This window comes from Sarcophilus harrisii, chromosome 3 (assembly GCF_902635505.1).
Source record: "Sarcophilus harrisii chromosome 3, mSarHar1.11, whole genome shotgun sequence".
Lineage (NCBI taxonomy): Eukaryota > Metazoa > Chordata > Mammalia > Dasyuromorphia > Dasyuridae > Sarcophilus > Sarcophilus harrisii.
The window spans coordinates 293,444,872-293,457,643 of NC_045428.1; the positions used below are offsets into that span (position 1 = coordinate 293,444,872).

Genomic DNA, 12,772 nt, shown 5'->3' on the forward strand with positions numbered 1-12,772 from the left:
GTGTAGCAAGATAATTATATAAATGCACATGCCTAAAAAATTTAAATAAATAAAAATTTTTAAAAAAATAAATTTCCATCAGTTTTAACGTAAAGGAGAGGAAAGAACATGAAACTGAAATGTGAAATCTGAATTCAAATTCCAGCTTTGCTGTTTGCTATCTGTATGATTTTAGGCTTCTTCTCTGTGTGCTTTAGTCTCCTTTTCCCTTTATCTGCAAAAATGGAGGATCTTCCCAGAAGACCTCTAAGATTCCTTCTTGCTCTAAATTTAAATTACCCCAATGTAATAAAATCCTTAAATGCCTTATCCCAAAGCAGATTAAGACATATGGGCTTATTTACAGGTCACTTTTTTTTTAATCTCCCTTTTTCAAAACCTTTTTGTTGAGTTGGTCATCCAACCACCTACCTAGCCAATGGCCATGGTAACTTCCTCATAGGGTTGTTGTATGACTCAAATAAGATAATTCAAGGTACTTCGCAAACTTTATATCATTATATTAGTTGTTATAATTATTACCAACAAATTTGTCATGAATTTGAGTTTTTCCCAGGACCCTCACTAGAATTAAATGATGTAGATAAATAGTAATGTATTGATTGGTCCCCACTTACCTCTTCAGCACTGCTGATCCTATCAAACAAATATGGGAAAGAATTCTTAATAATGGTAAAATTCTGTGGTTTTCTCTGTCCTAAAAAATATTTGTATGTATCTCTTTGCAGATTTCGGGGAAAATCCATAGATGGGAGATATTGTTCAAGTGATGGTAAGAAGAAACTTTGATTAAAAAAAGTTTCTGTGGAACTTAGAATGGTAGTAAATATTGTATCAACAACTCTTGCTCAGAGAAAAGAAAGGAAATGACAAATACCTTGTGCTTTTTTACTTCTCTAGCTTTGACAAGCTTCAAACCTTCCTCTGGGTGATAAATCACAAGGTAGTTTGACATGGTAGAATACTTTCAGAGCCAACTAAAGCCAATAGGAATTATGAAACCCACCTTGATTAGGTTTATATTCCAATAATCTGTTGACTATGGAGACATTGAATGCATTAGCTAAAGAGGTCATATGGTACAATGGATACACTGGCCCTGGACTTTTGAGGATCCGGTTCAAATCCCACCTATGATGTTTATTACATGTGTGACTCTTGGCAAGTCAATAACCTCCTTGGATCTGAGATTCCTCATTTGTAAGATGAGGATGTTGAACTCAGTGGTCTCTAAGATCCTTTCTAGTTCTAGATCTCTCAACTGTGAACTAACCATGAATTTTGCTTATAAGGATAATTTATTTAGAAGAATAAATCATGAGGAACAGGGATATATATAATTTCCAGAGGAGCAGAATGTATTGTACTTGCCCTTAACAAGAACTACATTCAATGGCCAGTAATATAGAATTTAGTCCATGCAAAAGCCAGTTTAATTCTACCTTGCTTTTTTGTTGAACTAAAAATGTTAACAAAAAACAATCTAAAGGATTTGACATAGACCAAGACCACTGTCCTGGGGGGAAAAAAACTTATTTTACTTACCCTACTTCAATCCATACTTGTAAACAGAACACAAAAGAAATCATATATAATAACACAAAAGAAAATAAACAACTAGAAAAAAGTTTGAGTTTTCCCAGAATCTATTTCCTAGTACATGAATTTGAAAAATAAAGGTATAGTGATTTTATTTGGGTCTTTTGGGGGTAAACATAAAATTTCTGAAGTCTAAACTCTTCCTCCAAACTGCTGATGTAGGAGGCAGCATCAAGGACAGGTAGGTCATAGCTACAGGACCTTCTTTTTGACATCATCAGTAATTTCCTCTACTTACTAGCTCTAGAATTTTGCCTCTTTATTTTTCATGTGTTTAATTGATTTTTTTAGATAAAAATATTTATTACAAAGATTTCTTGCAACAAATTAAGTCACATGGTCATATTGTAGGAAAAGAAAAAGCTTAAACATTTATTTAACTTATTTCTTTATATTATTGATTCCTTTATCGCATGGTGTTTTCCCCAGTTTCAGATTCTTTTCCCTTTACAGAGTATGGTTTGTATCCGTTAGAATGTAAGCTCTTTGAGGGCAGAAAAATTATATGTAGATCCAGGTATTCACTACATAGTATGTGTTTGTTTTTAAGTCAACACAAGTCACCTTTAAACTGACAGAGGAAATTTATTTTATTTATTAAATATATTTTAATGAAAATTAGTAAAATAGTGCTTAATAAGATTTTGAGTATGGCTAGATCTTAATACATTTGGAAATAAGGGTAAACCTGGTCTCCAGTAAGTAGATATCTATTCAGTGGAAGTTGGATAACCATGGCAATGTTATAAAAGGTCTTCCCATTCATTTGTTTTACTTATAGATCCCTTCTTACCCTAAGATTCTCTTCCTTAGTATCTAATATGAAAAGTAATTCTCTTTCTCTCATCTCCTACTCCTACCATATATTAAAGAAAAGTTTAAGAAATTGATTGAGCTGGTTAACTTAAGTTTGATCATTCATAGCATTTTGGGCCTGTTAATTATTTCTGCTGAGCACATTAGCTGGTGGTAGATACATCTCTCCAAAAAAATATTTTTTAAGTCCTTAGTGGGCTTTAAAAAGAGAATTTCTTTAATAGAAAGAGAAAAGGAATCTGGTTTTTGAACATTAGAAGTTGGCACAATGCAAACAGGCTCTAAGGAAAGGTAGTTTACTCCTAGTCCTCATGCCCCATTAAGCCATGTGGCCACTGCTGAGATTAGCCTGAAATACTATTTTACAATAATAATCAAAGATATCCCTTATCAAAGCATAGCAAATATGAATTAGTTAAACTGAACTAAGAAAATGGATTATGGGGCAAGGGTAGTAGTTCCAGATTCCAGAAAAAGCTTTAGGAAAGGGATGAAGGAAATGTCTGTAAGATAGCCTGAGGTCTTGGAATAAAAATTAGTGTGGTAGGGAAAGGGGTGTCAAGGACCAGGGTAGGATCTCATAGTTCAAGTGGGTCGAGATCAGAATTTTAATGTAACCTGAGGCTGGCAGCTAGGAGACATGGTGAATGGAGTGCTGGGTCTAGATTCAGGAAGACATGAGTTAAATTTAGCCTCACTTAAAAGCTATCTGACCCTGGGCTCATCACTTAATCCTATTTTCTTCAGTTTCTTCATCTATAAAATGAACTGAAGAAGAAAATGGTGCATATGAGAGTAAGGATTATTTGGAGATTCACTCCAGTATCTTTGCTAAGAAAACTTCAAATGGAGTCCCCAAGAATCACACACTCCTAAAATGAGTGAACAACAACCACCAAGACTTAACAAGACAAACTTAGGGGTCTGGATGATAGAATGAGGGAAAAAATTAAACAGCATATTCAGAGAGGAACTGAAAATCCTATCATATTTGATCAGAATTTCAAATGAAATTCATCTAAATCTGATTAGAGGGTTTTCTTTTTCAAACTCAGGTCAAATTATATGATCTCTGAAATCCCTCTTAATTCTGAATAGCCTGGGCCATCTTCCACCATCTCCAGAGAAAAAAGAAAAAAGAAAAGAAATGAGGGCTGTGTGTATTCTAAACTATGACATTCAAACAAACAGTGCCTATGATAAGCAATCTGTATTCTCACTTCTTTCTAAGCTCACTTGTAAGCTCACTTCTTTCTGTGCTTCTTTCCCACTTCCTTCCATCCCACCCCCACTCTTAGTTATTTAATAAAGTTGAAAAACTCCAATTCACTCAGGTATTTTCTCTTACCTCAGTCAGGTTACATAAAGGGCTCAGTTATACTCCTAGAAAACAGGTAGTGTTGGCATTAGGAGCTCCAGATGGAAGCACAGGATCTGGGACTGATAGAGATGATGAAAGGGATTACTTCCTATCTGAATTAACCTCTCATAAATTCCAATCTTTGATTGAAGCACTGTCTTTGGCACATATTCATTGAGGTGGATGTTCCTTGCACATCTTCATTGAGGTGGATGTTCCTTGCCATGAGACTAAAACTATTGCTGTAACATTGGTTCAGTGCAGCAGTTCCTTGATTAATCCTTAGAAACACTTATTTGTCTTTTTTTTCCCTCGCCTGGACTCATCTTTATTACAATAAGATTTCACTTATGATGACTAAGAGTTCTAAGAAAAATTGACAGTGTCTCAGAATGACATTTGTGATGCACAAATATGTTTATGAAGATAACACTTGTTACTTAAATTTTTCTGCAATCAGAGGGAGAGCCCAAGAGTCTCTTGTATCTGAATGAATCAATGAAGCATTTATTACATATTTACTATGTGCAAAGCACTTTACTAAGTGTTAGACATTAAAATAGAAAATGAGGATGGTCCTTGATCTCAAGGAAAGATAGTGATGTAGAAGCACCAAAAGGAAAGGTGGCTTAGAAATAGAAAGCTACTATTTCCCAATATGCTTATGAATTCCTAATTGAGGTAGCTATTCTGAATTATCCTATGAAATTTATATCCATGATAATGCAAAGCATTACATCAGTTTTCAAATATTCCAATGAATCTGTGACCTTTCATGAGTGTGGATATTCTCTCCAATAATACAGATTGCAGCCCTCACCTATACCGACCCATTCTGGATGATTCTTGTCCAAATCGTATCATTAGTTTCCCACAGGGAATCCACACAGCCCTGGGGCTTCCTTCCTCTCTCTTGACATCACAAGTTTGCCAGGATAGCACAAGACTGCCTATCAGTTAGCTCTTGCTCTCACCCATTGGACAGCCCACTTTTTTTCACTTATATATTTCTTTGTATGAGGATCCTTTATCCCACTTCTCTCTCACACTGAGGGAGTCTGAGATGAGATTGATTGTGCTCACTTTATACCTCTTCCTTGACTTTTGTGCAGTCCCTAATTTCAGTTCTTTTCAGACATTAGTGTTCCCTGATTAATTGCCATACAACAACCATGAAACAAAGAGATTATTAAATCTTATTAAATATTTCCTGCTTCCTCATACTAGTTTCCCACCCTCTCTCTCATCTTTGCTTTACTTTGAATCAATTGCAGTTTCCCTGCACTAAAGTCTTGCTCCTGGAGAGGATCAGTCTTCTGGAGAGCTTAGAAGAAGCATATACTTCATTGCCAAGTAAAATGCTCTTTGACATTCTACCTCTATGCCTATGAGCTTGGGAACACAGACTTTCCCCTTTTTTCTCCTCTGATTCTCCTATTTCCCAAGTCTTCACAATATCAGACACATAACAAAGAAGTTCACCACAGTATGGGGGAATTTCAAAGTACTAAGTTCAGTGCCCAGCATTTAGCATAGTGTTTGGGACATATAGTAAGTATTTAATAAATGCTTTTTGATTTGACTTAAAAACTACTTATAGACAGGTAAATTATAGATGTGTGTTATGTTATTCAATTCGACTTTACAAAGCTTCACAATAACTAGATTTTTATAACTACCACTAATTTCATTTACTATTTCCCCTTCTAGATGCAATCTCTCATATAGGTAAGAACTTTCTCCTTTTATTAGGTCTGTTGATAACAGAAACTGTCTGGTTTCAGTCTGGTAGACTTAGAAGGGAACTCAGTGAACATTCTTTGTAAAAAATTATCTTCTGATTTCCAAAACACGTAAATTTTCCTGAAATAGTTTCTATTTTCTTCCTGAATTTTTTCACACCATATGTGGAAAGGAATTGCATAAAATAAGGCTGGATATATAGGTAAGAACCATATTATGAAAGTACTGAAATGCTGGGCTAAGAAGTACTTATTTATCTAAGTGAAATGGGGAGCCATTGGAGATTTTTGAGTAAAAGTGAAACCACTAGGATTAGGGATCCAAGTGGTATGACTCTATCAATTACAGGATTATGGAAATACCCGTTTATTTGAATCACTATTCTTCAGATAGACATTTGGAAATGGAGGTTGGAGCTATGGTGGATTACTGTCTTATCTTGAAATGTAACAGAAAGGGGTAGGGATGAGATGAAGATATCAGGGAGTTCCAGTGAAAGCTTTGGTCAGTAAATATCTAGGGATCTAGTCCCCAATAAATGGACTAAATTAACACTGAGTGTCTGTTAAATAACTTCAGCCCCAAAAAGTATGGGTTAAGTTATTCCCTGAATATACTTCATATATGAAACATACATAGCTTTATCTCAGATCTGATTTCTGCAAGCCTGAGATAGGCTTTCAGGGTGAGGCTTATGGCGGCAAACACAAATATAGGCATTTAAAATCTGAAGCAGAAGACCTAGGAAAGAAAATTATCTGTCTTTTGTTGAGATTGAAAGAAGGCAAGTAGAGTTCTCCCTAAAGACAGAAGAAAGCATGAAGGCCACCAAGCTGGCAATTGAGTGATATATTACTAGAATAATAGTTAATAAGGGCAGATAGATAGCATATTGGACAGAACACTTGCCTGAAGTCAGAAAAACCTGAATTCAAATTCAGTCTCAGACATTTAATACTTACTGTGTGACCCTGGGCAAGTCACTTATTCCCATTTGCCCAGCCAATAATAATAATAACAGTTAATATTTATATAACACTTACTATGTTTTATCATCTTCTCATTTAGTCCTCACAGCTACGATAGGAGGCAGATGCTATTATGATCCTCATTTTACTGATGAGGAAACTGAAGCAAAAAGAGATTAAGTGATTTCCTCAGAGTCACACAGCCAGAGACCATTTTGAACATAGGTCTTCCTGACTCTATAGTCTAACCACTGTGATACCCAGCTGCCCTAGAAGGAGATTATAGAACAAAATTAAGAGCCAGTTTTAAAGATTATTTTATTAATTGAGGTCTTTGGAAAATATCATGAATAGAATAATTTATTAAGGAAGTGATAAAAAATATTAGTGACGAGATATATATGTACATGTTAGAGTTTATTCATTAAAAAAAAATTGCTCCCAAAGTATTAGTTGTTTTTGTTATTTCATGAGTGTTTGACTAAATTTAGCTCTTTTAATAGAGGGACTTTTTTAATGAACAAAATTGGACAATTCAAAGGTAGAACTTGAATTAGGTCCCAAAAATGACCTTTCAGATCTGGAAATAAAGTGATAAATGACTGCCCCCTGGTGGCAATATACTAAAATTCAGATACAATTTTTTGAATGTAAACAAGGTTGAAACTGCAAAATTAAAGCCTTAATGTGACAGCTTCCTAAAATCAACCTTGCCTTTCACTTGTTTTGCATATCCATGCATTTTATGGAGATATTTAGATTTAGCTTTGTCCCACTCAAAAGGACTGAACATTAGCATTCTGAAAATTACTTTTATACATATTTGATATTTTGTATTTAGAACTAGAAGCAACCATTTAGGTTATTCTCTCTTTGTATTTCTTCTATGTATGGAAACTGAGGTCCAAGAGAGAATATTACTTGTTCAAAGACACATTGATAATAAATAGAACATATGTAATTCTAACCTAAGTCAATCTTTTGACTCCAAATTGAGGATTCTTGCTATTTATACCAAGGAAGGAGCTGCAGTACAACTCACAAGACGATTTGAGGGGGCAGAATATATATCATGCCTCTCATTCAAAAATCACAAAATTTCAGAGTTGAAAAGGATCTCAGAGACCATCTGTTGTTGTCCACTTGTGTCCTACTCTTTAGGCCCTACTTTGGGTTCTCTTGGCAAAGATACTAGACTGCTTTGCCTTTCCCTTTTCCAGTTCATTTTACGGATAAATGACTTGCTCAGGATTACACAGCTAGTGTTTGAGGTTAGATTTAAATTTAGGTCCGCTTGACTCCAAGTCCAGCACTCTATCCACTGAGCCACCTACCTGCCCTAGAGGACATCCAGCTAAATCCATAATTGAATAAGAATTCCCCTTTACAAACTAAGTTCTTTAGTGAGTCCTAAATTCTCTAGTGAGGGGAAATTTCTACTTACTGGGACAATCCATTCCACTTTTTTTTTAAATTATAGCATCAACATTTTCATTGTTTTTATTATGAAACTAAATAAAAGTGATTCATTGGCCCTTTCTCTTCTTATCTCCATCCAGTACAAATGCTTATATCTCTTAATGGCCAGTATTCTCCAAGATCTGCAACTGAACTCAACATAATCCTCTTGGTGGTTTTGGTCTTTATTTGAAATATTGGCTTTGTTTGATCCCCAGCTTGATCTCTGCTTCTGGGTCTAGGGACTTTCCCCCTGACCACACAGGGAATATTTTTAACCCATCTTATACTGGGTCACTATGTGAAGCTTTTGCTTAGCATACTTTTTTTTAGGCAATCAGGGTTAAGTGACTTGCCTAGAGTCGTATAGTACGTCTGAAGCTGGATTTGAATTAGGTGCTTCTGATCATGTCATCAACATCATTATCAGCACAAAGAGAACCTTTGAAAGAACTTTTTAAAAGAATAATTAAGAGTTGCCTTCACTTCAAGATGAAATCTACTTCCAGACAGTTTTGCCTTTTAAATGCCCTATCAGAAAGCTCCTGTATGTTTTCTCTAGAGGCCGGACTGAATAAGATCAATTCCTCTTCCACAAACAACTTTTCAGTTCATAAAAAGAACAATAATATTCCCTTTGTCCTATCTTCTTGTTCCCTCAAACTTCTTGTTCCTTTTTAATGTGACATTATGGAGGACTTTTATTACTCTGCTTGATCTTTAACCTATCAATGTCTCTAGTAAAATGTGATACCCAGAACTGCACAATATTCCAGATCTGCTTGTTTGTTGATTTGAACAGGATAGGATACAAAAGACTATCATCTCTCTTTTAGAAAACATGACTCTCTTAATGAAGCCTAAGACTGAATTACCTGCCATGTTATATTATAGATTGATAGTGAGTTTACAATCCACTAAAACCACTAGATCTTTTTCAGACTAACTATTATATAGCTAGGATTTTCCCTCTCCTATTTTGAATTTGTGAGATTGATTTTGCATCTCTTCAGTAGAGAGAAAAAAAAAACTAGTAAAATTTAAGACCTGTTTCCTTCATAAATCATCTGGATCCAATCACAATACCTCAGTCTTACCTCAGGGTTTTTTCACATAATATGTACTTGGTAAATATTTGTTGAATCTGAAATATTTTCCTCTGTTCCAGAGTAAGACAGAATGACCCAGTCTGAAATATAGAAATAGGTGAACACTAAGGAGGAAAAATTTAGGCTGAAGTCAAGTAAGATCATTCCTGTCCTAGAAAGACTGTACAGTATATAAGGAAACTGAGAAAAGTTTTAGTTTCACTAACCAAGATGAAGTCTCATCTGTCTAATGTGATTTACTTGTAAGCCTGCCTTGCAAAAAGGAGGATTAAGTGAGTAGCCTCTTCAGGCCCCTTTCAACTTGCCTTCTCTTAACAGCTGTCAGCTAACAAAGATAGGATATTAAGTAGTCATGGTGAATCATACAATGTCAGAATTAGAAGGATTGAGCTAGTCCAAGCCCCTCAGAACATGCCCATAATCCTTCCAAAAGAATAGTTGTTGTACATGAGTCCATGAGTGTGAAATATAACCAAATCAAAACCATTCCAAGGGGTGTGCTTCTGGAGCCAAACTTGCCCTTGGAAACAGCATAACACATTTGCCAGCTGTTTGCTGACTGACATTCACCTCAAATATGTCTCTCGGCAGAATTTATAGACTCCCATGGAAACACAAAAAGAAGACTAATTTAGCTTGCCACTGTCTTTTGGGCTTTTCCCCATCTTCTCAACTCTTTTTCTCAATTCACTATTTAAGTTAGCAATCAGTGTGTTATGAACTAGCTTGAGAGGCATTAATAGTTTTTTTGATTAATGTAAGACAAAAACAAGAGCGAGAGAGAGCGAGAAAAGAGCAACAATATTTCAAATGAATTTCTATTTTTTCAGTCCAATAAACATGTTTTGTTTGTTTTTAATATTTACATTTACTATGTTTGACATTTGTTCAACTTTCACTTATTTTCTACTATTACAAATCACTGTTACATGTTAGCTAACTGCAATGTTTTAATAAATATGGAGTCACTGCTCATATAGAACTTACATTTTAATGAGTAGAATGATGAAAACAAATAATAGCACACAGAATTTTATATGGTAAGGACATATATTTACTTATTCACCATTATTTATTGTTTTTTAAATCAAAGTGTGGCAAAAGATCATTTTAGGTAGAATATCATTACAGTAAATTGGAGAAGATTTCATATGGATAAACTGACAATTGAGTTTGTTTTTTATGGGATAGTTATCAATTCAACAGCAAAGAGGTAAGGACTGATGTAGAGAAGCATAGAGGATAAAGTAGTCAGAGACATAGAGGTGGGAAATTGCATGGCAAGTCCTCAGAGACATTAATCCTTTTTGACTAGAGCACAGTATATGATGATGACAGAAATGTAAATTAAGACAGAAAAGATACCATGATGCTAAATATAGACAAGAGTGGAATAGAAAGAATACTGGAGGTCGAACCAAGATGTTGAAGAAAAGGCACTGGCCCCTTAGCTCTCCCCATACCTCTCCAAATACTTCTAAATCATACCATAAAACAAATCCTAAAGTGGCAGAACACACATAAGGATGGGATAAAATAATTTCCAGCCAAAAACAACTTAGAAGATCAGCAGCACTCCACTCTTGGAGCACAGTCCAGCACAGACTGGACCTGGCAAACCAGGATTCAGGCCTTGAGAGCCACTGAATCAGTAGCTGCAGCAACTGCTTCCAGTGATCTCAGCCCCAGATATTAAGCGTGTCAACCAATTAATTAGAAAGAAATTACAGGAGTCTCTTTGCTATCCCTAGGACAGAATTCTGTTGCTTTTCCCATACACAGATCTACTTCCCAGGTCTAGATGGCAGTACCAGAGGAGGAAAAGCACTAGCACACCAGAGCTTGCAGTCACAATGGAGCAGATACCCTCCTCACAGTTTCAGTGCAGTAAAAAGTATTTGGTCTCACAGGTCAGAGAACAGGCTAGGAGAATTGTAAATTCACCTCTTCTTAGATCATAACATTTTGGAAGAACTAAAAACTTACAGGTCCCTAAAAATATCTCTGAGAACAGCTGCACAAACTCCCTGAAGTTTGGGACAGTACCCCTTCCACCCCGGAAGCAGAGCCCCACTTCAACAAAGAGTAAAAAAGTCAAGAAATAGACTAAGAAAATAAGTAAGCAAAGCCAAAGGGTAGGTATTTTGACGATAGAAAGAGTTTGAGGACATTCAGAAGATAACAAAATCAAAACTCCAATATTCAAAACCTCCAAGGCAAATATGAGTTGGTCTTGGATCATGAAAGAGCTTAAAAATAGTTTTGAAAATCAAGAGAGGTAGAAGAAAAATTGAGAAGAGAAATAAGAGTGATTCAGGAAAATCATGAAAAAAGAATGAACAATTTGGTAGAGGAGACACAAAAAAATATTAAGAAAATAATACCTTAAGAAATAGAATAAGCCAAATGGTAAAAAGAGGTACCAAAAAACAATAAAAAGAATGCCTTGAAAAGCAAGATTGGTCAAATAAAAAAGAGGCACAAAAATTCACTGAAGGAAAAAAAATTGCTTAAATTGGCTAAATAATGGTGAACAAATAAATATATATGCTTATGATATAAGATTGTGTAGTGCTTAAAATTGGCCAAATGGGAAAAGAGGTACAAAAACTCACTGATGAAAATAATTCCTGAAAAATTAGAATTGAGCAAATGGAAGCTAATGGCTTTATGGGAAAGTAAAAGAATAAAACAAAACCAAAAGAATTTTAAAATAGAAGACAATGTGAAATATCTCATTGGAAAAACCACTGACATAGAAAAAAAATCCAAGAGAGATAACTGTGAAATTATTGGATTATCTGAATGCTATGATCAAAAAAGAAGTGTAGATAACATCTTTTAAGAAATTGTCAACAAAAGCTGCTCTGATATTCTAGAATCACAAGATAAAATAAAAATTGAAAGACTCTACCAAGAACTTCCTGAAAAAGATCCCCAAATGAAAACTCCCCAGGAATATTATAGTGAAATTCCAGAACTCCCATGTCAAGAAGAGAATATTACAAGTAATCAGAAAGAAACAATTCAAGTATTGTGGAACTATATTGATGATAATACAAGGTAAAGGGTTTGGAATATAATATTCCAAGAGGTAAAGGAGTTAGGATTACAACCAACGGTCACCTTCACAGCAAAATTAAGTATAATCCTTCAGGAAAAAAAAATAGAAACTCAATGAAATAGGAAAATGTTAAATATTATTGATGAAAAGATTAGAACTGAATAGAAAATTTGACTTTCAAATGCAAGACTCAAGAGAAGCATAAAAAGGTAAATAGTAAAAGAAATTCACAAGAGACTCAATAAGATTAAACTGTTTACATTCCTACATGGGAAGGAAAATTGAACTTGTAACTCTTAAGAACATCTCATTATTAGGGCAATTAGAATGAATATACATAGATAAAGGTATGAATGGAATATGAAGGGATGATATCTTTTAAAAAATAAAATGAAGAAGTGAGAAAAAGTAATGCACTGGGAAAAGGGAAAGGGAAAAGTTTGAGATAAGTTCTCTTCCATAAAAGAAGCAAGAAAAAAGTTTTTACAGTAGAGAGGAAGCTAGAGAAAGTGGAGGGAGAAGAATATGTGAACCTTACTCTCAGCATTGGCTCAAAGATGGAATAACATACATACACAATTAGGTATAGAGATCTATCTAACCCAACAGGAAAGTAGAGTGGAAAGGGATAAGAGAAGAGGGGAAGGGGTATGAC

The 12,772-nt window shown here is 34.9% G+C and overlaps 1 protein-coding gene across 5 annotated transcripts in view; it reads left to right on the top strand.

The window, feature by feature from the left end:
* Positions 1-12,772, top strand: part of SIDT1 (SID1 transmembrane family member 1) — a 176,009-nt gene that overhangs the window by 115,377 nt on the left and 47,860 nt on the right. For all 5 annotated transcript variants that reach the window (XM_003763593.3, XM_031959674.1, XM_023499003.2 and 2 more), the window contains one exon: positions 729-772. In XM_003763593.3, the coding sequence (XP_003763641.2) occupies positions 729-772 (44 nt within the window). The remainder of the gene's footprint in view (positions 1-728; positions 773-12,772) is intronic.